The following is a 20,340-nucleotide window of genomic DNA, read 5'->3' as shown; positions in this document are numbered from 1 at the left end:
ATAGCGACCTGTGGACGCTTACCTTTAGGCGGTACGTCACAACTGGGGTGAGGGGTCTACCACCACCTTTACTAAGCGACACCGTTTGACAGATGAGCAATATTACTTTAACGTCAAGCTAGCGATCTTAAAAAAGTTGATATTTCACAGCGGGCTTAACAATATTAGTTAGCTGTAAGCCACCCAAATAAAATAAAATAAAATAAAATAAAATATTTTGCATTAGGTATTTACTGTTTTTAGTAAAATTATATTTAAAAAGTGAGTACGGTAATGTTATTGTAATCTTACAACAAAGTGTTCTGGAAACATGATAGTTTTATATAGCGGTATTAGGAAAGGTCGTGGTAGGCCCCCTGCAAGCATCATAAACTGTCAACGGCTGCCGTCGACTGCCGCCGACTGTCGCCGACACGTGCCGCTGACACGTGCCATCGACACGTCGTGACGTTTGTCTTTAGCCCGGCCGCACATTGTATGACATTTCTGATCAGAAACAGTTGAACGTCCGCGCTGTCTCTTACATTTTGTACTGAGCCGAGTGAGCTCGAACTCGTCGGAAGGATATTTCGGATAGTGTGCGTGGTGGCGATCTGGCGGAATTCAAATATTTCTGATCAGAATCCGGACAATGTGCGGCCGGGCTTAAGGAGCCTAACAAACAAGCCTAAAGTAAATTATTGTCAACGCCAAGCAATGCCAGTGGTATATAGTTTCTGGATATCTGTATCGTTTTTAAACTGTACGTACTGTACTGTCTTCCGATTTTAGATTCTATTGGCATCTCCATTCATATCTTGTTTTTTTTGCAGTGCCTCAAAAATTCCATGGCGTTTGGGATTCAGGATTTTCTCAAAATGGACTGTAAATCATGGCCACCCACCGATTACACAATACCACATCTTTATATCTACGGTATTAATGTTATTCACAGTTTAGATGTTCGCCGGGTGTTATAGTTGTAACACGGATCGTAAGTTATTTCATACTATTTTTTGTCTGGCATTAGAATTTTAAGCACATTTTAACTTTACTTACCTAATGAGTAATGTTTAAATGATTTTAGTTTTTCTCAGTATTTTCCAGTATTAGGTACGAAGTATTGTTACTTAGTTTTGTTACAAAACTAAGCGATAATACTTTAGGGTTTGTATATTATGTCACTCATCGACGACACGTATCCGCGGCAGTCGACGGCAGCCGTTGACAGTTTATGACGCTTGCAGGAGGCCTACCACAAACTTTCCTAAAACTATCATGTTTCCACTTTTCAGAACACTTTGTTGTAAGATTACAATAACATTACCATACGCACTTTTCAAACATATTTTTACTAAAAAACAGTAAAAAATGCAAAACATTGTGAAATCCGCTGTGAAATATCAACTTTTTTAAGATCGCTAGTATCTTATATCTTTAAACGAGCAATTCTTGTATATATCTATGTATATATAATTGGAATCTTGGAATCGGCACCAACGATTTTCATGAAATTTAGTATATAGGGGGTTTCGCGGGCGATAAATCGATCTAGCTAGGAATCATTTTTAGAAAATGTCATTTTATTCGTGTTTTATCGAATACCGAGCAAAGCTCGGTCAAACAGCTAGTAACTGTGAACTGTGAAACGGTGTCGCTTAGTAGAGGTAGGCCTCCAGTTGTGACGTATCGTACGCAATGGACGTCTCGCATCAAACGGATATTTTTTTTACAGTACGTCCACTGTATCGGCAGCGTACGAATTACCGACTAGCCAGTATGTTTAATGTTTCTCTCCTAATTATGTAGTCCAAACAAAGTTCCTAAATCAAATTTTCTGCTTCCATCCACACCCTTTCGAAGGAATCGATCCTTTGGAAGGAACTTTGTTTGGACTACATAATTAGAAGATAAAAAGTCGGTAATCTGTACGCTGCCGATACACTGGACGTACTGTGAAAAAATTATCCGTTTTATGCGAGACGTCCGTTGCGTACGATACCAACCTGTGGACGCTTACTTTTACGCGGTACGTCACAACTGCACGCGTGATAAACTGTCGACAGCTGCCGTCGACTGCCGCCAACACGTGCCGTCGACTGCCGCCAACACGTGCCGTCGCCTGCCGTCGATTGCTGCCGACGCGTGCCGCCGACACGTGCTTTTCGTAAGCGCTCCTGTCTCAAAAAATTTGTTCCGCAAGCTATAAAAAGAGACCCGAATACATGCATACTTTATGCAAAAAGAAACCCGAATACATGCAAGAATTTTGTGTACTTGCCTAATTAATAGTAATTATAAAAGTGACAACGGCTTTATTTCGTAAAGGGGTATGAAGAATGGAGCCTACCCGACCTACTGTCCGCCACTACAACTAGACCGTGCATCCCGCCACTGGCAGGAAGGTTTGATTGCACCCTTTATCATGAAATTTAGTATATAGGGGGTTTCGGGCAGCGTTGCCAGATTTTTTTTGTGCCAAGTCGGGACTTTGGAACTTTTTGAGGGAAAAAGCGGGATCCTTCAGTCAAAAGCGGGACAAAGTAAAAAAACCGGCCAAGTGCGAGTTGGACTCGCCCATAAAGGGTTCCGCAGCAGCAATAAGGTTTATTTTTATGAAATTAAGAGGTTTTTGATTTATTTTCATATTTCAGTCGATTTAATGAAAGTTAAATTAAGGTTTACCATTTATGACGTATAAAAAAACTAGATACTGGCTAGATCTCGTTCGAACCAATTTTCGTTGGTAGTTTTTGTAGCAATGTACATCATATATTTTTTTTAGATTTATCATGCCCCTACTTTAGAAGTTAGACACACATTTTACCATAAACCTATAATGCTATATTAAGTCTATGCATTTTACTATTTTGGAAGAGTGTCTTTCGCAAACTATTTAGGTTAGAAAGAAAATATTTTAGAAACTTCAATATGATTTTTGAAGACCTATCCATAAATACCCCACACGCATAGGTTAGATGAAATTTTTTTTAAAAAAAGGGGACCCCTAAAATTTTTAATAATTTTTCCATTTTTGTATCAAAATCTCAAAGCGGTCCACAGACTACATCTACTTACCAAGTTTCAATAGTATAGCTCTTATTGTTTCGGAAAAAAGTGACTGTGACATACGGACGGACAGACAGACAGACAGACAGACAGACAGACAGACAGACAGACATGACGAATCTTTAAGGGTTCCGTTTTTGGCCATTTGGCTACGGAACCCTAAAAATGGTACAAAATCAAAAGGTTTTTTTTTAATTTTTTATCTTTTTATTTGCGTTAAAATAACGTTTACGTGACAATAGATAGCTAAAGCCAAAGACAATCCACCCCTCTACCTCCTACACTCTTAATATCTTCATTACGCACCTTTCTTTCTCAGCACGCTGCACGTACGTTCGGGCTTTCCCCGAAAAGCGGGACTGAGCCTGTCCCGCGCGGAACATTTAATTTTGATGAAAAAAACGGGACGTCCCGCCATAATCGGGACGTCTGGCAACGCTGGTTTCGGGGGCGATAAATCGATTTAGTTAGGAATCATTTTTAGAAAATGTAATTTTATTCGTGTTTTACCGAATACCGAGCTAGTAGTAACTGATAATTAATGATAACCTGCAGTGTTTGTTATTAATTTTGGGGAGCAAAGTCGTCATAGTAGGTACAATATAATAATTATTGTTATCATAACAAAACACTTTCATATTATCACGTTATGTAATACTGGTAATACTACTAATAAACATCCAAAGAGTAGGTACCTACTGCCTGGAAAATGGGATCTCCAGAGACTTTAGTATTTCAAATTAGAGGTAGGAAGTAGTATCTTTATTGCTACTAGATGACGCCTCCGTTGGGCGTTGCGCCAAAATTCGTTAATAACGTTAAACGTAACGTATTCGCGTTACAGACAGACAGACACTTTTTCACATTTATAATACATATGGGTGAATTTCCCAAACGGCTTTTTTTTGTCTTCGTTGAAATTACTATTAAACAAACGGCTGAGTTATCGTTGAACATACAAAAAAAAAAAGATACATACAGCCGAACGTATAACCTCCTCCTTTTTGGAAGTCGGTAAAAAAAGGGAATATTGTTGTAAATTATTTGTTTTACTATTCAATGGGTAGCTATAGGATTGTGGCAAAAATATAATATGCCTATTACAAAGGTAGAAATAAATAACTTGAAGATCTATTTTTATCAAATCGGTGCTGTCCCTCTACTTTTTTTACAAACAAAAACACTTATATACTAGAAAATATGAATAATTTAAGGGTATAACTTATATTATTTCGTAGAATATTAGTTAATCTATTATTATATATGTCGCAGCCGACTGGTTTAAATAGCCGTTCAATCAAACAGCTAGCCCTTTGACTGAACAACGCCATTCAATCACACGTCTAGCTTTTATATTGAATATTTTAGTCGCTCAAAACGTTCAACACTACAGCTGATTCAAAAGCCGCCGTCTAATTGAAGTATTTCATCGCTCACCGCTGCGGCGCTAGGTGCGTTTTATTTACAATATGGCGTCAACTAGCAGGTGTTTGTTGGTGTTTGTGGTTGTTTTTCGGAAAGAAAGTAGTTAATAAAAGTTACAAGTGTTATTAAAGAGACAAAAATTGTGAAGGCGCATACGAGTGAATCAAAATTTCAACAAATATGGAAGATGGAGGAGAAATTACGGGATTATGAAATGGATGGACGCAGCGCCCCCGAAAGTGGGGTTCGGGGGGCACAGCCCCCCGTCAAAACAAAAACAAACACAATCCAGAAAGTCCAAAAGTTGGTTAGGTTAGGTTAGAACTTAGACCACAACACAGAGGGAGCCGAGCGAGCGCAGCGAGCGTGCTGCGGCAGCAGCCAGCGACCATCGTCAAATAAAAGGGAGGCTCTGCGCCCCCCGTCAAAACAAAAACAAACACAATCCAGAAAGTCCATAAGTAGGTTAGGTTAGAACTGTGACTGTGCTGCGGCAGCAGCCAGCGACCGTCACAAAACACGCCTCAGAATTTTTTATTTTTACTTATTGCATTAAACTTTTGGTCACCCCTTAAACTTAATCCGAGAATAATCTTTCATTAAAATACAAAAAGTTTTCCTATTCTCCCAAATTACATATTAAGCTAATGGTCGCCCTAGTTAATTTGCCATTAAACCAGTTGGCTAAGCGTCGTCTAGCTGTAGTGTTGAACGTTGTAGTCAACAAGTCGGCTAAACGACGTATAGCCGTGTGAATGAATGGCGTTGTTCAGTCAAAGGGCTAGCAGTTTGATTGAACTGCTATTTAAACCAGTCGGCTGCGACATTTATATATTGAGGCTATTACCGTACTTAACTAATTGAAAGTTGATAATAATTGATATAGGATAGCTGTATGCAGTACCTTGCTGGTATAAAAACGAATGATAAGCATTTAATCTTTATTAAGTTAGTGATAACCTCGAGGTAGGAAAATTTAGTGATACTTAATTGAGAAAAGACAAATGAAATGAAAAAAAGAAAAAATGTTCCATCTGGGCCGGTTTTGGCACTACCAGCGCCCAAGGCGAAAATTTTTTGGCGCCCAGGTTGCTGGTAGTGCTAAAAAAATTGGCGCACCTTTTGTTTGCCTTCAGCGCCCATTTTAATCCGGCACCCTGGGCGGTCGCCCAGCGTCGTCCCCCTAACGCCGCTACTGGTTCCATAATGGGTCAACGTGGAGGGGCTATCATACGAGATAATAATACGATCTAAAATACATTTGGCCTTCCCACAACATTTTAACACAATAAGTATAAGTATTTGGAGTAGGTATCTAAACAAAGTGATTTCCTTTTTCAGGCTAAAATATTCAAAAATGGAAGCTGTAGTGTTCGACGGCAAGGCTCTTTCGCTGAAGTTCGAGAAGAAGTACCCCATGCCGAAGTTGATCCACGACGATGACGTCATCGTGCGGGTCGAGTACTCCGGCGTGTGCGGCACAGACTTGCATATCATACAGGTAGGATATGGTGGGAGAAGGAGGAAGGTAGGACGAAGGACCGTAACTAGATATTTACTTGTCTTGGACAAGAGCTTTATGTTCTAAATATTACGTGGGTTCTGTAGGTTCTGTGGGTACCTCAACATGCCTCTAATCTTCAACGTCTACTTACTCCAGTTTACAACAATAATGAAATATCTAAGTTGATAGGCGGACCCATGTCCCATACGTAGCAAAAAGCCAAGCGAGAATTTCCGAATTTCCTTGGACGAGGCAACTCTACAAACCTTCCAAATGCCTCGAGAGGCCGCCTGCTAAGTCTAAAGACTAAACTTTGATGAAACGTATTTTATATATTACTAGCTGTTGCCCGCGACTTCGTCCGCGGCAATAATATTATAATAGTAGTATGTCTGCAGGCTGATATACCTATCTCAAGCATCGCGCTAGCTAGAAAGTTGAAATTACAAAATATGTATGAACAAATATAAAAATTTAAAATATATCCTCCACCTTTATTGAAAGTCGGTTAAAAGTAACTTAGGTTACTCCTTATTATATCCGCTATCTGTCAAAAAAAGTCCCGTTAAAATTGCCCCAGCCGTTTCAGAGATTAGCCGGAACAAACAGACAGACATACAGACAGACAAAAATTGTAAAAACTGCTATTTTGGTATATGTACCGTATGTACATTCATATGCATGTAGTAAAAAAACGGTTCTTTCAATATTACAAACAGACACTCCAATTTTATTTATATGTATAGATGTAACCTACCCAAGGATAGACATCCTTGCTACTTCCTGCATTGTTGACAATAATCGTGGGATTCGTGGGTGGCGCGATTTGCTTAGGTACTATCAAGTATCAGGCGACGGCTCATTTAATAATCTATTTTTAGTTTGTTTATTCTTAGTCCTTGTTAGCCACTCTAAAATAAGGAATTTTCGTCAGGGCGAGTTCCCGGCGCCCAGGGATCGCTCCCTGCCGTTGGGTCACGAGTTCAGCGGGGTGGTGCACCAGGCAGGCAAGTCCTCCCTCTTCAAGGTCGGACAGAGAGTCGTCGTTGATCCTAACCGGTAAGACATAATATGCTTAACCTTCGGTTCCTTTATGGTGCGTTGCGTCTATAAAACGCAATAACCCTTTGTGTATTGCTTTGCGGGGATCCGCAAGAACAAACTACTGAGTAGCGCGTCTTTCACCATCACTTGGGAATACCCTTGGTACGCACAGAGCCTGCAATCCAGTGGCGGATTTACAAATTTGCCGCCCCTAGGTAGGCTATTCAATTTTTTGCCGCCCCTATAACTGACCTTTGAAATTCAATACGTTACTTTAGTTCACAATCATATGAAGAGATGGGCGATGGGTAAATACCCAATCTACCCACCTGGGTATTTACCGGGTAGATTGGGTATTTACCGGGTAGATTGGGTAAATACCCAAAAATGGTGGGTATTTATTATTCAGCGTACGTTTTCACATATTTTTTTTAGTAAATCCTTAGTAAAACCTCCATTAAATTATGCAAATTTCGTCACTAGCCCGTAACTGTTCGAATAAGGCCCTTTAAGTCTTAAACTAATGTATGTTTGCAATACAAAACCATGTTTTTCATGAATTTCGGCGCGCATGTCAAAGAGTGACGGTGTGTTTTTGAACTTTTTTCCTAAATTTTGGCTTTGTATGTGTGATATTAATATTCTTTAAAGTATAGTACCTTCTTATAGTGATAAAGTTAGCATTTAACACTTTTGGGGATTGATTAAATCGTCTTAGTGGACGCCTTCATCGTTAAGGGAAACACGCGTGCGAAATTTCAAAACATTCATCCCTCCTTTAGGCTGAACTTTTAAAAATTCTAATATACATAGGTATTCGTAATTCAATATATTTTGTTAGTAATTGTAGGCACTACGAATATTGTTGTGTACTTGTGTCAAAGAAATTATAAGGTTCCACTAACTAACCTTGAGCCTATACAATTCCAACCTCAAGGTATAAAACCTCTTTGAGGTAAGATTTTTTTTTACAATTATATTTTTTTTACAATTATAGTGGATGTCTACTTCATTAGAGGAACACGTGTGCAAAATCTTGTCTGTTATATAGCCAGTACACAATGGCACGATGACCCACTGCAGGCCACGCCTGAAAATCGTCCGCCATAATACACCATTACTCCGTTTACACAATGGCGATGGCTTGTAGTGGGCCAGCATAGTCCATTGTGAAGAGGCACCTTTACAGTCTTGACACCTATATAATATGTACATGCAAATTAATGTATTATGCAAATGAGAACTGTTTTTGTGTAAACGCAAGTAATGATCAAATATAAAAAGTTCTTGGCCTGTGCGTTAATTAAAAGAAGATTTTTTTCCCTTTTAACCGTGGGAGAGCGATTCTTCGGTACGAATGGGTTGACTCCGAAAAAACTGGCGTGAAACAGCGCTTGCACTGTGTTTACATCAACACGCAAAAGAGAATGCCGATCTTATGACATGCTCTTTGCGTTCAACTCGACCCTTTATGATGAGGGCGGAAACCGCCAACCATACCGCGATGTACGAGCGTCATGTCTGATATTCGGTTTCATCAGCGCTCAATGAAAGTAGCTCCAGTGAGTGCTCCAGAGTTGGCTCCGGTCTTAACGCGTCTTTTTTGGCTCAACTATCTATCTCACATAGTTTCGGCTTCTTGAAAGACAGCTTTTTGTGAACACGATACTTAAAAAATGTGGCCGTTCCAATTCTTCCAACAGCAGATCAATCGCTATAATCTCCCTCTTCTCGAAGATGATGGAGCCCATCATCAATAGCCAGCTCATTCGACACTTGGACGCTCAGGGATTACTAAGGCTCGGCTCGGTTCTCTTGGCGTACCTAACTCATCGTTGGCTCAGGCGATTGAAACTGTGGGTATTAGCTGTTAGTTTGGATATCGCGAAGGCCTTTGATCGGGTATGGTACAAATCACTATTATCCAAGATTCCATCATATGGAGTCCCCAAGAAATTATGCAAGTGGGTCACAAGTTTCTTAGCAGTCGTAGTTGATGGTGAATGCTCTGATACTCTATCTGTTGATGCTGGTATCCCTCAGGGCTGTGTGCTATCGCCTACCCTATTCATACAGCATATCAATGGCATTCATCGCTATGCGGATGATAGTACAGATAATGTGACTTCCCGCATATTTATCGGGGTGAAATGGGGTAGACGTCGAACACAAGTCAGCGCGTTCACCACAAAAAAGTCACCAATGGTATATCCTCGTTTGGGGGAACCACTTTAACAATCTTTCCCAGCATGGAAATTAGCGTAAACATTTCACCAAAAATACTAAAAGAGCTACAAGAAAATGGAATCAAATATCTCACACAATTCCGCGTGTATTTTAAATAAAATTGTCCCCCCAGCAATGGAAAGTAGCAGAGATTATAATATTAATCCCCAAACCCGGAAAAGATCCATTGGATGAAAAATCTCACCGGCCTATAAGTCTTCTGCCAGTTCCCTCCAAGGTCTTAGAAATACTCTTCCTGAAATGCATTATGCCAGAAATCAGAGCTAGTAAACTGTTACCCGACCACCAATTCGGTTTTCGCCAAGCGCATGGGACTATTGAGTATTGAGCAGGTACACCGACTGGTAGAAGAAGTTCAAAAAGCTTTTGAAAGCAAATCTTACTGTTTTTCTGGATATATCATAGGCCTTCGATCGATTATGGCATCGTGGACTGTTGTATAAAGTTCGTAAAAAGCCACCCTTAAACTTCAACCTCTTTATAAACGCATACCTCAGCAATAGATATTTCTATGCTAAGTACGGAGATAGTGTCACATGTCTCCATAAAATCGAAGCAGGAGTGCCGCAAGGCAGTATATTGGGCCTTTATCTCTACCTACTATACACATTTGACCTTCCAAGTACTGATGAAGCTCTGACAGGCACTTACGCAGATGACACAGCAATCCTCGCAGTAGACCAAACAGCCCATGGAGCATCGGCAAAATTGCAAAGAACCTTAAACGAAATATCAAAGTGCTTAAAAGATTGGAGGATAAAAGCCAACGAGAATAAATCTGTCCATGTAACTTTCATATTAAGACACGAGACATGTCCAGAAGTAGAACTTAATCGGATAAAAATACCACAGTCAAACGATGTTAGATACCTAGGAATTTATCTCGACAGGCGATTTACATGGAGAACACATATATGGAACAAAAGAAATTCTTAAGCAGCTACGAAAGCTTTACTGGCTGATAGGCCGCAAGTCACAACTATCACTAGAAAATAAACTTATTTTGTATAAAAGCATACTCAAACCCATCTGCACCTATGGAATGCAGTTGTGGGACACAACCTCCACATCAAATATAAAAATTCTACAACGATTCCAATCTAAAACCCTGCGTTCAATAACTGGAGCCCCATATTATGTTACGAATAGCCAAATCCACAATGATCTAAAAATCAAGTATGTAAAAGAGGAAATTAAAGACTCCCTCCAAAACTATTGTAAAAGGACAAAATCACATCCTAATATATTGGCAAAAAATTGAAGAAACTCTACCAAACCAAACATTCAAAAGATTAAAAAGACGAGCCCCACAAGATCTTGGGTGCGTACCATACAAAGAAGAAATTCAAAACGACTAGTTCAATGTCTAGAAGTCAGATTGCTAGCAGAATGAGAAGTTAAAAAAATCAGAAGCAAATCAAAGCAAATCAGATTTTTTATAAGATAGGTGTTATATAAATAATAAAAAAATATACTTACCTACATATTTTTTATAAAATTTCTCTAACCAGGTACTTATACATCGTCTATTTTAAAAGCAATTTTCGAGGGTCTTCGGCAAATCGATTTATTACGTCTCTGTGTAAGAATCGCTCATATTATCTTTTATAAGTTTTCTATGAAAGTACTAGATATTTTTTCTCTAAAAATACTACATTTTCGATAAAATTACAAGATAAGATACTTAGTAGGGACGTCAACATGATCCAGGGGATCCTCCTGCCCCCCCTCGGTACGCCCATGCGTGAAAGAGTAACAAACATCCATACATCCAAACAAACTTTCGCCTTTATAATATTAGTAGGATAAAAATTAGGGCAAAATTTGTGTTTTTTGTATGGCAGCCCCTCTTAATTTTTTATTTTATATTAATATTATTATTAAATATTAAAATTAACATAAAACTAAAGATTGTGTGAAAATTTCAAGTTGCTATTATTGATATAGAGCAAAAAAGGCCAAAAAAATCACGTTTGTTGTATGGGAGCCCCCCTTAAATATTAATTTTATTTTGTTTTTGGTATTTGTTTTTATAGTGGCAACGGATATACACAATCTGTGAAAATTTCAACTCTCTAGCTATTACCGTTCTTGAGGTGGTTGTGACTTAAGTATTGAATTTTATCTACCCGCCCTTTTGGGTAGATACGGGTATTTACCGGGTACGTGAGGGTAAATACCGGGTAGATGGGTAAATACCCAGGTACGTGCCCATCTCTATAATTATTTCATATCCCACCAAAAACATTTTTTGAAAATTTTTGCTGAGACGACCACACAAGGTTTCACCCTGTGCGGTAGCGAAACGGCGAAATCTTACATATTTACTGGTATGTAGAATTTGTTTAAGTTAGGGTCAGTAGAGTTAGGCCGTGTAGATTCAGAAGCTTGGCTCTACATGAGATCTCATATCTTTTTCACAGGGTAAACCGTATACCTTATGTGGTCGTCTCGGCAATATTTTACAAGAAATGTTTTGTTGGTATTTTTTATTTCTGTAAGATAAAAAATGGAGCTAAATTTGCCGCCCCTCTGAATCTGCCGCACTAGGCTCCAGCCTACTTAGCCTATTGGTAAATCCGCCATTGCTGCAATCCAACAGGCGTAGCTGACGTAGTTGTGGTGAAGGCTCAGTGCTCACGCGTTCTCGCGGCCCGCCTAGGGCGTGTAGTGAAGTGCCGCCGAGTTATTTGTGGGTAAGGCCTATGTCCACTATTATCTCTTAGGCGCAGCAGAGCCCCCGGGAGACCCCATTCCCCGTTTTAAAGCATTTTCTCGGGGGAAAAAAGGTAGAAATTGCTCTTATCGAAAACCATTATAAAGTCACTCTCACACTGTATTATAATATATTCCAGCGCGTGCAACCTGTGCTCGTTCTGCCGCGCGGGCAACTACCAGTACTGCCTGCGTGCCGGCATCAACAGCACCATCGGCATCTGGCAGGACGGCGGCTGGGCGCAGTACGTGCGCTGCCCGCAGGAACAGGTGTACGAGCTGCCTGACGAGATCACCACTGAACAAGGTATGATTAATGGTGGTAATGCTGCGTTATTTGAATCGTATATAACGCCTCTAGTATACCGACGCTGCGAAACGCGAAAAATCGGCGAAACAGGAATAGAGCGAGATGCAATATTTAGCCATTGTCGTGTGGCGGGTGAGACAGAAAATCGGTTCGCCGCTGTTCGGTTCGCAGCGTCGGCGTACCTACTTGAGACGCTAAGGGCATTTGTCTAGAAGCTAGTTGACAATCGCCGTCGAAACCTTGCAATCTTTTACATAGTTCGAAACAAAGTCACCGATGGTTCAAAACCGAGAGGCGAATCACAAAAGGTCGAATCAAGTATAGATAACATTAATGTTAGCTGATTACGCCTCCGTGTTCAAGTGGTTTAAAGCGTAACTCTTGACTCGGAGTCGGAGGTCATGGGTTCGATTCCCGTGTTGGAAACATGTTATTTCCAAGTTTGGTTAGAGGGCATTTTCAAAAAAACGTGTACCCTCGCAAAAATATGTCTATATTTTTTAAGGTCATTTATTTACCTTTATTTGAATGTCATATACAAGGACAAATATTGAACTAATGGAATAAGTTAAAAAGAACGCTGAAAACGTTATATTATTCTGATATTATTGAAACAAAATCGAATTTTCGACGAAACAGATTCCGTTGTGCGACTAAATGTAAAATATAATTTAATACAAAAAAATACAGCAATAAATGGATTTCTTCGTTAATTTAATCTAGTGAAATGCATATTTAATTGTTTATTAAAAAAAAATTTGATAATTTCAAGGATCAACAAGAGTAGCAATTATTTTTAATCCATAGTGTGACTATGTGACCTATCCACTAGGTTATTTTTCATTTTTTTACATGAGTAAGTAATATTTAACATATATAAAGAAGTTTTTATAACACAAAAACCTTTTATTTAAACATTTTTATTGTTGCACTACTTATAAAAGTAAAAAATTCTTTGATTTCATAGATTTAACTTCATTAATTAGAGGGACGAACAACTCATAATCATAAAGATGTGTTCACATGTCTACGAATTCCTAAGTTATTAATGACATCGGATTATATGCACGATCAAAGTGCCGAAATATCCATGCAAATATGCACGAAAAATGGTCGAAATATGCACAAAATATGCACAATCTAAAGTCACTTAATATTAAAATTTATTATTTTTTTGAAGACTTTTCCGGTAGTGACATTAACAAAAGCGCCAATTTTTATAATTTCATAAAGTCCAGGATTTTTGATTTCTTGAAATAAAGACTTTTTATTTATTTATTATACGCCAATAACATTTTCCGATTGCAATCTTAATGCCCATGGAAGTTAAACTACCGAAATATGCACTATCGCCTAAAAAGTGACATTATATGCATTTGCATATGCAAGTATGCAAATGCATATAATCTGATGTCTAGTTATTATAAATCTGCAAATATCAACGACACAAAATGATTTTCAACTTTACTGATAGAAAAGTAGTGGAAATAAAATCAAAATTATTAAAAAAAAATAAAACTTTTAGGTACTTAAATTTTAAATAGTATATTTGTTATTGTTAAGTAAAGTCGACGCCTTTATAATTTGGCTGTAGCGATATCGATTTTTCTCAGCAATGACTAAAGCTAAGAAATTAAAGTTCATTGTCAGTATTTAATCAATCAATCAAAAGTCACTTAATATTAAAATTTATTATTTTTTTAAGACTTTTCCGGTAGTGACATTAATAAAAGCGCCAATTTTTATAATTTCATAAAATCAAAATTTTTAATTTCTTGAAATAAAGCCTTTTTAGTTTTTATTTATTTATTATACGCCAATAATAATTGTCTACCAACATTTTCCGATTGCCATCTTAATGCCCATAGTTAATTTGGCTGTAGCGATATCGATTTTTCAATGACTAAAGCTAAGAAATTAAAGTTCATTGTCAGTATTTATCATGTCTTTGTCTTTGATTTACCCATAGCATAACACGATTGGTCACCTTTTATAACACAGAATAATCAATCAAATAGACCTGTGTAAAAAAAAGGATTCCTATTTTTCCAACAGAGGAGAGTGATTTAAGCTTCCAAAAATGTACATGGATTGGTTCAAGCATACACTTTAATTTGCCCATAGCTTATATGAAATGTATTTATGGTTTTTAAATTACGCGACAAAACTATTTTGTCGCTTACGCCCTTTCCATTTTTTGCTGTTCCATTGCTTGTTTTCTGTGAGAGGCCGGGCCGGCCTTTCATAGAAAACTAGCAATCTAAAACATATCCAAAACGGTTTTTTACTTTAACGCGGCATCACCTTAACACATAAGTAATAAAAAATATATTTGTACGTTAATCGTACCAGTTTAAAAATCACCAATTTTCTTAATAAAATCTGTGAATAAAAAAATAATTTATTTAAAATGTGAACTAAGCCTTATGCTTTCCGCCTGTTGTGACTTGTCCGTTCCATTATATGTGACCATACGAAAAGTCACAAGTCGGAAGTCACGTAATATTACTTTCTTTTACTTTTAAAGTGTTTGTAAATAACCGATAATAGTTATCACAATTTCATTTTTTTTACTAAATACTAAGCTAATTTTGCAACGTGTTAACAGTAAAAACAGTTGGAGAAAGTATAATAATGCTTACAAAATATGGTCACTTATCTGAACAAATAAACCGTTCCTGAAGAACCATCCAACCTGCGTCCGCGTCTTGTAGCAGATTTTTAACTACTAAATTCAAATTGAAGTTTCTCGATGTACAATGAAATATAGTGCTATCATTTAGTGCCGAAAATATTTTTGTAGTATGTTTATAAAACTAAAAAAAACGGTCACTAAACCGAACATTCCGGCCGGGTTGTTTTTTCATGATTATAATTTTAATTAATTTGTAGTTAAATTATGTTAGATTTTTCAATAACAAGACATTCAATTGATACATTAAGTATTTAAGAATCTAACATATGTTTTTTAAGTAACTTACTTTAAGAAAAAAAATAGTTATTAAAGATTTTGTTACAACTTCTGGGAAGGGGACAGGTGAATTTAATAGGTTTCGGTACTTAAAAACCCTTATAAATCTCATACTAAATAAAATTTTATACAAACGTGAATGTATTTTAATAAAAAAAAACTTGTTTTTGCTCCTACATTAAAATTACAAAATGTTAGTATGTAATTTTTTACAAATAATCTGTAGCGAAGTCAAGGGACAAGGTAAAAACCAGGGGTACACATTTTTTTGAAAATGCCCTAGAACAATGCAGGCTGATCACCTAGTTGTCTGGCAAGTAAGACGATCGATGCGTCGGATGGGCATGTAAACAGTCGGTCTAATCTCTCGCCAGTCGTGTCGGTCTTCCGTCCCACTGGTTTATGAGAGTAAAGGAATAGAGATGCGAGTGCTCTTGTGTACTGCGCACACTCTTGGGCACTATAAAATTACTCCTGCGTACCTGGCCTGATTTCAATGAAACGGAGTTATTATTATTAGCTCCGATATAAGGTGTCTTGGGGCCGGAGTCCGAATATCTCGGGTATATGGTTCTTACTAATTTTTCTTGTATTAAGCAAATGGTAATGAATAATGACTAATGAATAATGTAATTTCCAGCTGGTCTCTGCGAGCCGTACTCGTGTGTGTCGCACGGGTTCGACCGCGCCGCGCCGCTCCCAATCGGCAGCAAGATCCTCATAGTGGGAGCGGGGATCATCGGTATGTGATACTTTCAGTATTCATATTATTTTGTCTTCACTTAAGGTGCTCACCGGGAGCATTCGCTTGTAAGGTAACGTTACAGAGTCGAGCATTACATCAGTGAGGGAGGAGAGCCGAGCATTACAATGCGCAATGCAATGATACAATGTGTAATATCTTGATACAACTTGTAACATCAGTGCTATGTGACAGTGAAGTCAACTTGCTATGGAATGCTCAAAGTCCAATTCAGAATGATTCCTACATTACACGTGAATGATCCCAGTGAGGGAGCACCTTTATGTACCATCATCGAAGAAATTGATTCATAGCTGAGATTCATAGGCAGCTGTTGACGGACCTACGTCATTTGGTCGGAACCACAGATTTCAGAAGTAAGTCGGAACAGTCACTTACCCTCGTTCCACTTAATGTTAAAAACGATCAAAACGCTCAAAATGCCTCCTATGTAAATTGTATTGTATAAAAATATTGTATAAAAAATGTAAGTCGTCCGTTGGCTGGGTTTGAAAAAACGCGACCAAAATACGTAGGTCCGACATCAGCCTATGAATCGACTTCTCTGATACGAGTAGTATTTTTATCTGAGTTCTGACTAATGACTTGAAAATATTGTGGGCGAATTGTTTGATAATTGATATGTAAGCAATGTAGCATCAGTATAGTTATTTGTGTAAGTTTACTCTTAACTTAAATCTATAATAATAATTTGAAACATTATTTGCAGGCAACCTGTGGGTGACCACGCTCCATGTACAGGGACACAAGGACGTCACAGTCTCAGAGATGAACAAGACCAGACTGGATATTGTAAAGAAAATGAGTAAATACTTTCAATTTATTAGATTAGATTTTATTTGCCTTGTAAGTGGTTATTTTATAAAATGATTAAGTATGTCTGTATCTGTCATACTTATATATGAATTTTCTATTTCTGACACAATAAACTAAGGTCTGATTTCTTTAACGTCTTTATACCTAGATAGTTAATGTTCGAATTAGTATTACGTTACCTCTCTCGTTTTTCATACTAACGAAAGAGAAGACATGACATTTTACTAAGCCATTAACACTAACAGACGTTGGTGAAATAATTGCTCTAAAGATGCTACCTTGCATGAGTCAATTATGACTTTTGCGCTACGTAATCTATGGTTTAGGCATGTTTAGGTTTAACTATGCCTAAGCGGGGAGTCGAACACCATGGGGGTTTTAGTGGGTAGTACCTCGGAGAGTCCGACATACTCCGGCCGATGTCCCCAATCCGCCAGGCATGCACAAAGCATTTCCTCATCTAAAAAAGGCACGTTAAGGTTAAAATGTACAACAAGCAAATTTTATTACAGACACAGGGTACAGGCTGGTCACCCCGGAGGTGCTGGCCTCCGAGAAACAGCTATACGACGTCATCATCGACTGCACTGGTCAGTATTATATCTCCACCATTGTTCCTGTAATCATGAACGCACAGAAACATTAACGGTTACGGTAGATACATATACAAGGTGTAACAAAACTAAATAATAATACTTTGGGTGTGTATGGGTCCACTCTTTTTTCATCTTTGTATGAAAAAAAGTCATGACGCGCGCCCTTGCGCCCGCTTGCCCTTACAAATCACAAGAAAATTCGTTTTGAGCGCTGCTACTTTCACCGTGAACTCTATATAAGGGACATATTGTGTATATGTCCCTTATATAGAGTTCACGGTGAAAGTGAACTCTATATAAGAAAAACACTTAAAATATTATCACTTAGTTTTGTTACATTTTGTATAGTGTATACCTACTACTGTCTACTGATGAGTGATGACATAATATATTATATTAACCGCGGAAAACTACGGTATTGCTACTTGATTATTGCCAATTTTTTCGCTGTATGGTGGTGCACACAGTATTTGTGAACTTATTGATGTTGTTATGTAGGTGTGGGCAAGGTGATGGAGGTCAGCTTCAACTACCTGCGTCACGGCGGCAAGTACGTGCTGTTCGGCTGCTGCCCGCCCACACACAAGGCTGAGTGAGTTACATATAAGTTAAGCTTGTTACAACTTTAAAATGATTGCAAAATAAGGGAAGAGTAGGTAACATTTGCATTATTTCTGGAAACCACGTCAAACTTGTCGCCAAGAAAATCTTGTTAAGAGGTATTAAGATAACTATAATAGCAATGAGTTTCTGTTACGTTAGTAACATAGAATATCATTGTATAATAGTACCACAATTCTGATTCTGATTTGAATAGTTAATAGTAATTATATCGATTGCGATCCTACGATTCTGCTATTTCATTCAAACATATTATATTCAAATATACTCAGTTTTTTCTTAATATGTAACGTCAAACGCCTGATTTTATGACCTGCAGTTACCCCTTAAGCTGATATTATTTTGATTTACGAGCCTGATTAGTTCCAAATTGAGCCGCAGCACGATCGTGCGCTAGTATAGCTGTCAAGCTCAAGAGTGGGAAAAACCGTTGCGATCGAATTAGTTCCAAATTGAGTCGCAGCACGGCGTTGCGCTACAAGTAGATATAATATTATGTCGGAAGGAGCAAAAGCTGTTAAGATCGAGCTGATTCGATTCTCGATTCGATTCTGAATCTGTCGGGACTCGGGAGTTAGACAGTTGGACACCTGGACAGTATATTATTGTAAGATTACTTTGCCTAATCGCCTTGTGTTGTTTCAGAGTTAATCCGTTCCAAATCTACGACAAGGAGCTGACGATAATCGGCGTGAAGATCAACCCCTTCAGCTTCCCCAAGGCCATCGGCTTGCTACAGGCCATGGGTGACAGGTGATGATGATTATTGCAACTTAGATGTACCCACTTACAAGAAAATTTCTAACAAAGATATGACTCTATCAAAGTCAAAACTCGAAACATACATAACTACGTTCTAACATTTGTATTTGCAGGTACCTAAACTACGAGAAGTTGGGTGTCAAAACCTATCCGCTGTCGGCCTATGAGGAGGCTCTGAAGGAGCTGAAGGCTGGTACCATCTCGAAGGCGATATTCAAAATTGCCCATTAAATTATTAAAATATTAATTGTTACTGCAAGTTTTATTTCCCAAAAATTGCGCTGTCAATTTCATACTATACACACGAGTAATTTAAACAAACAAAAGATAATAATGTTATGTTCAAGTATCAAAGGTACTCCTAACAGCTAGGGAATGTAATCCCGACTCGAGATTACAAATTCGAGATCCCGCAAGATTAGAAATATCAATCTCGCGGGATCCCGGAATTTTTGGGATCCCATCTAATTTAAAAAAAATGTTAAATTCGGATGCCTGAAAAAGCTAATAACTGCTTGTTTGTGATAGTAAGGTTAACTAAAATAATATATTACTCGAAAGAAAATAAAAACCTTTATTCTTTAATCTTACCAACTAAATAATTATCAGGTTTTAAGGAAATTAACATAGGTAATTAGGTAATCAAAACAATAAGCATATTTCAAGGGATTTAGGAAGTACTTAGTTACCTACGAGTAATTTTGAAAATTACTCCAAAAAAACGAAATTTAGTGTCATCTACTAAACGGCACTAAGGCCGGTATAAATAGTCAGTACTCAAAATGCATCTCGGTCTCAGACACGGTTCAGGCTCTGTGATTGGTTGGCTGTCAAAATTTTGACCATTGTGTGATGCAAACTGCAAAAATCGCCCCCTTGTTCCTCCACACTCAAATAAATCCATTTTTTTATGGTAGACTCTAATTGTTTAAGCTCGTGGACGTGGATATACGTACAAAAGGACTTTTGGACGCTCGCAGTTTCTTCTAATTCCTCTTGAAGCGATTTATTAGTTCCGCCCAATCCCGTCAATCTCGAACGGTATCTCGTCATATGATGCGTCGGGATTGATCCCGAAAAATTACACGAGATCTCGCGAGATCGGGATCCCGCGGGATCGGGATTGCATTCCCTACTCCTAACTCTATGAGATAGCAGAGAGGTATGATACAAAAAAAATCTTTGAGAGTCCCAGTATTTATTTAAAATATTATAACAAATATTTCAATATACATTATTGTTTAACATTTTGTGTATTACATTTTTTTACAAAAAATATACAAAACTGTCTTGTATTTTCTGATATACTTTGCATAAACTTTAGAACCATAGACACTAGAATTGGACCGCGCAAAAAAATCATAGAAGGTAGATATTAGTCTATAAATAGGACTTAATTCTATGCCAAAACCAAATTTTCATTACCTACGTTAGAATAAATAATTTATTTTAAATTCCCAACCAGAGATAACAATTATATATTTTTTCATTTTTCATAACAAATTTTAATGTCTATGG

At 37.8% G+C, this 20,340-nt stretch overlaps 1 protein-coding gene across 1 annotated transcript; it reads left to right on the top strand.

Moving 5' to 3' along the window:
• Positions 1–906: 906 nt before the first annotated feature.
• Positions 907–19,075, top strand: LOC121727026 (D-arabinitol dehydrogenase 1-like). Its single transcript, XM_042114703.1, has 10 exons — positions 907–973; positions 5,815–5,974; positions 6,912–7,036; positions 12,124–12,290; positions 15,905–16,006; positions 16,737–16,832; positions 17,356–17,433; positions 17,938–18,031; positions 18,706–18,813; positions 18,936–19,075. The coding sequence occupies exons 2-10, from the start codon at positions 5,831–5,833 to the stop codon at positions 19,051–19,053; spliced, it is 1,032 nt and encodes a 343-aa protein (XP_041970637.1). The 5' UTR covers positions 907–973; positions 5,815–5,830; the 3' UTR covers positions 19,054–19,075.
• The last annotated feature ends 1,265 nt before the right edge of the window (positions 19,076–20,340 follow it).

Source organism: Aricia agestis, chromosome 5, assembly GCF_905147365.1.
Source record: "Aricia agestis chromosome 5, ilAriAges1.1, whole genome shotgun sequence".
NCBI classification, from domain to species: Eukaryota; Metazoa; Arthropoda; class Insecta; order Lepidoptera; family Lycaenidae; genus Aricia; species Aricia agestis.
Note: the sequence above shows the minus strand (reverse complement) of the source record. Positions and strands in the feature narration are given on the sequence as shown.

Bases quoted from the DNA above. Each gene is read 5' to 3' on its own strand.
- LOC121727026 (XM_042114703.1), top strand. From the start codon at position 5,831: ATGGAAGCTGTAGTGTTCGACGGCAAGGCTCTTTCGCTGAAGTTCGAG. The intron at 16,007-16,736 runs GTATGTGATACT...CATTATTTGCAG, and splicing joins AGTGGGAGCGGGGATCATCG to GCAACCTGTGGGTGACCACG. The intron at 16,833-17,355 runs GTAAATACTTTC...ATTTTATTACAG, and splicing joins GGATATTGTAAAGAAAATGA to ACACAGGGTACAGGCTGGTC.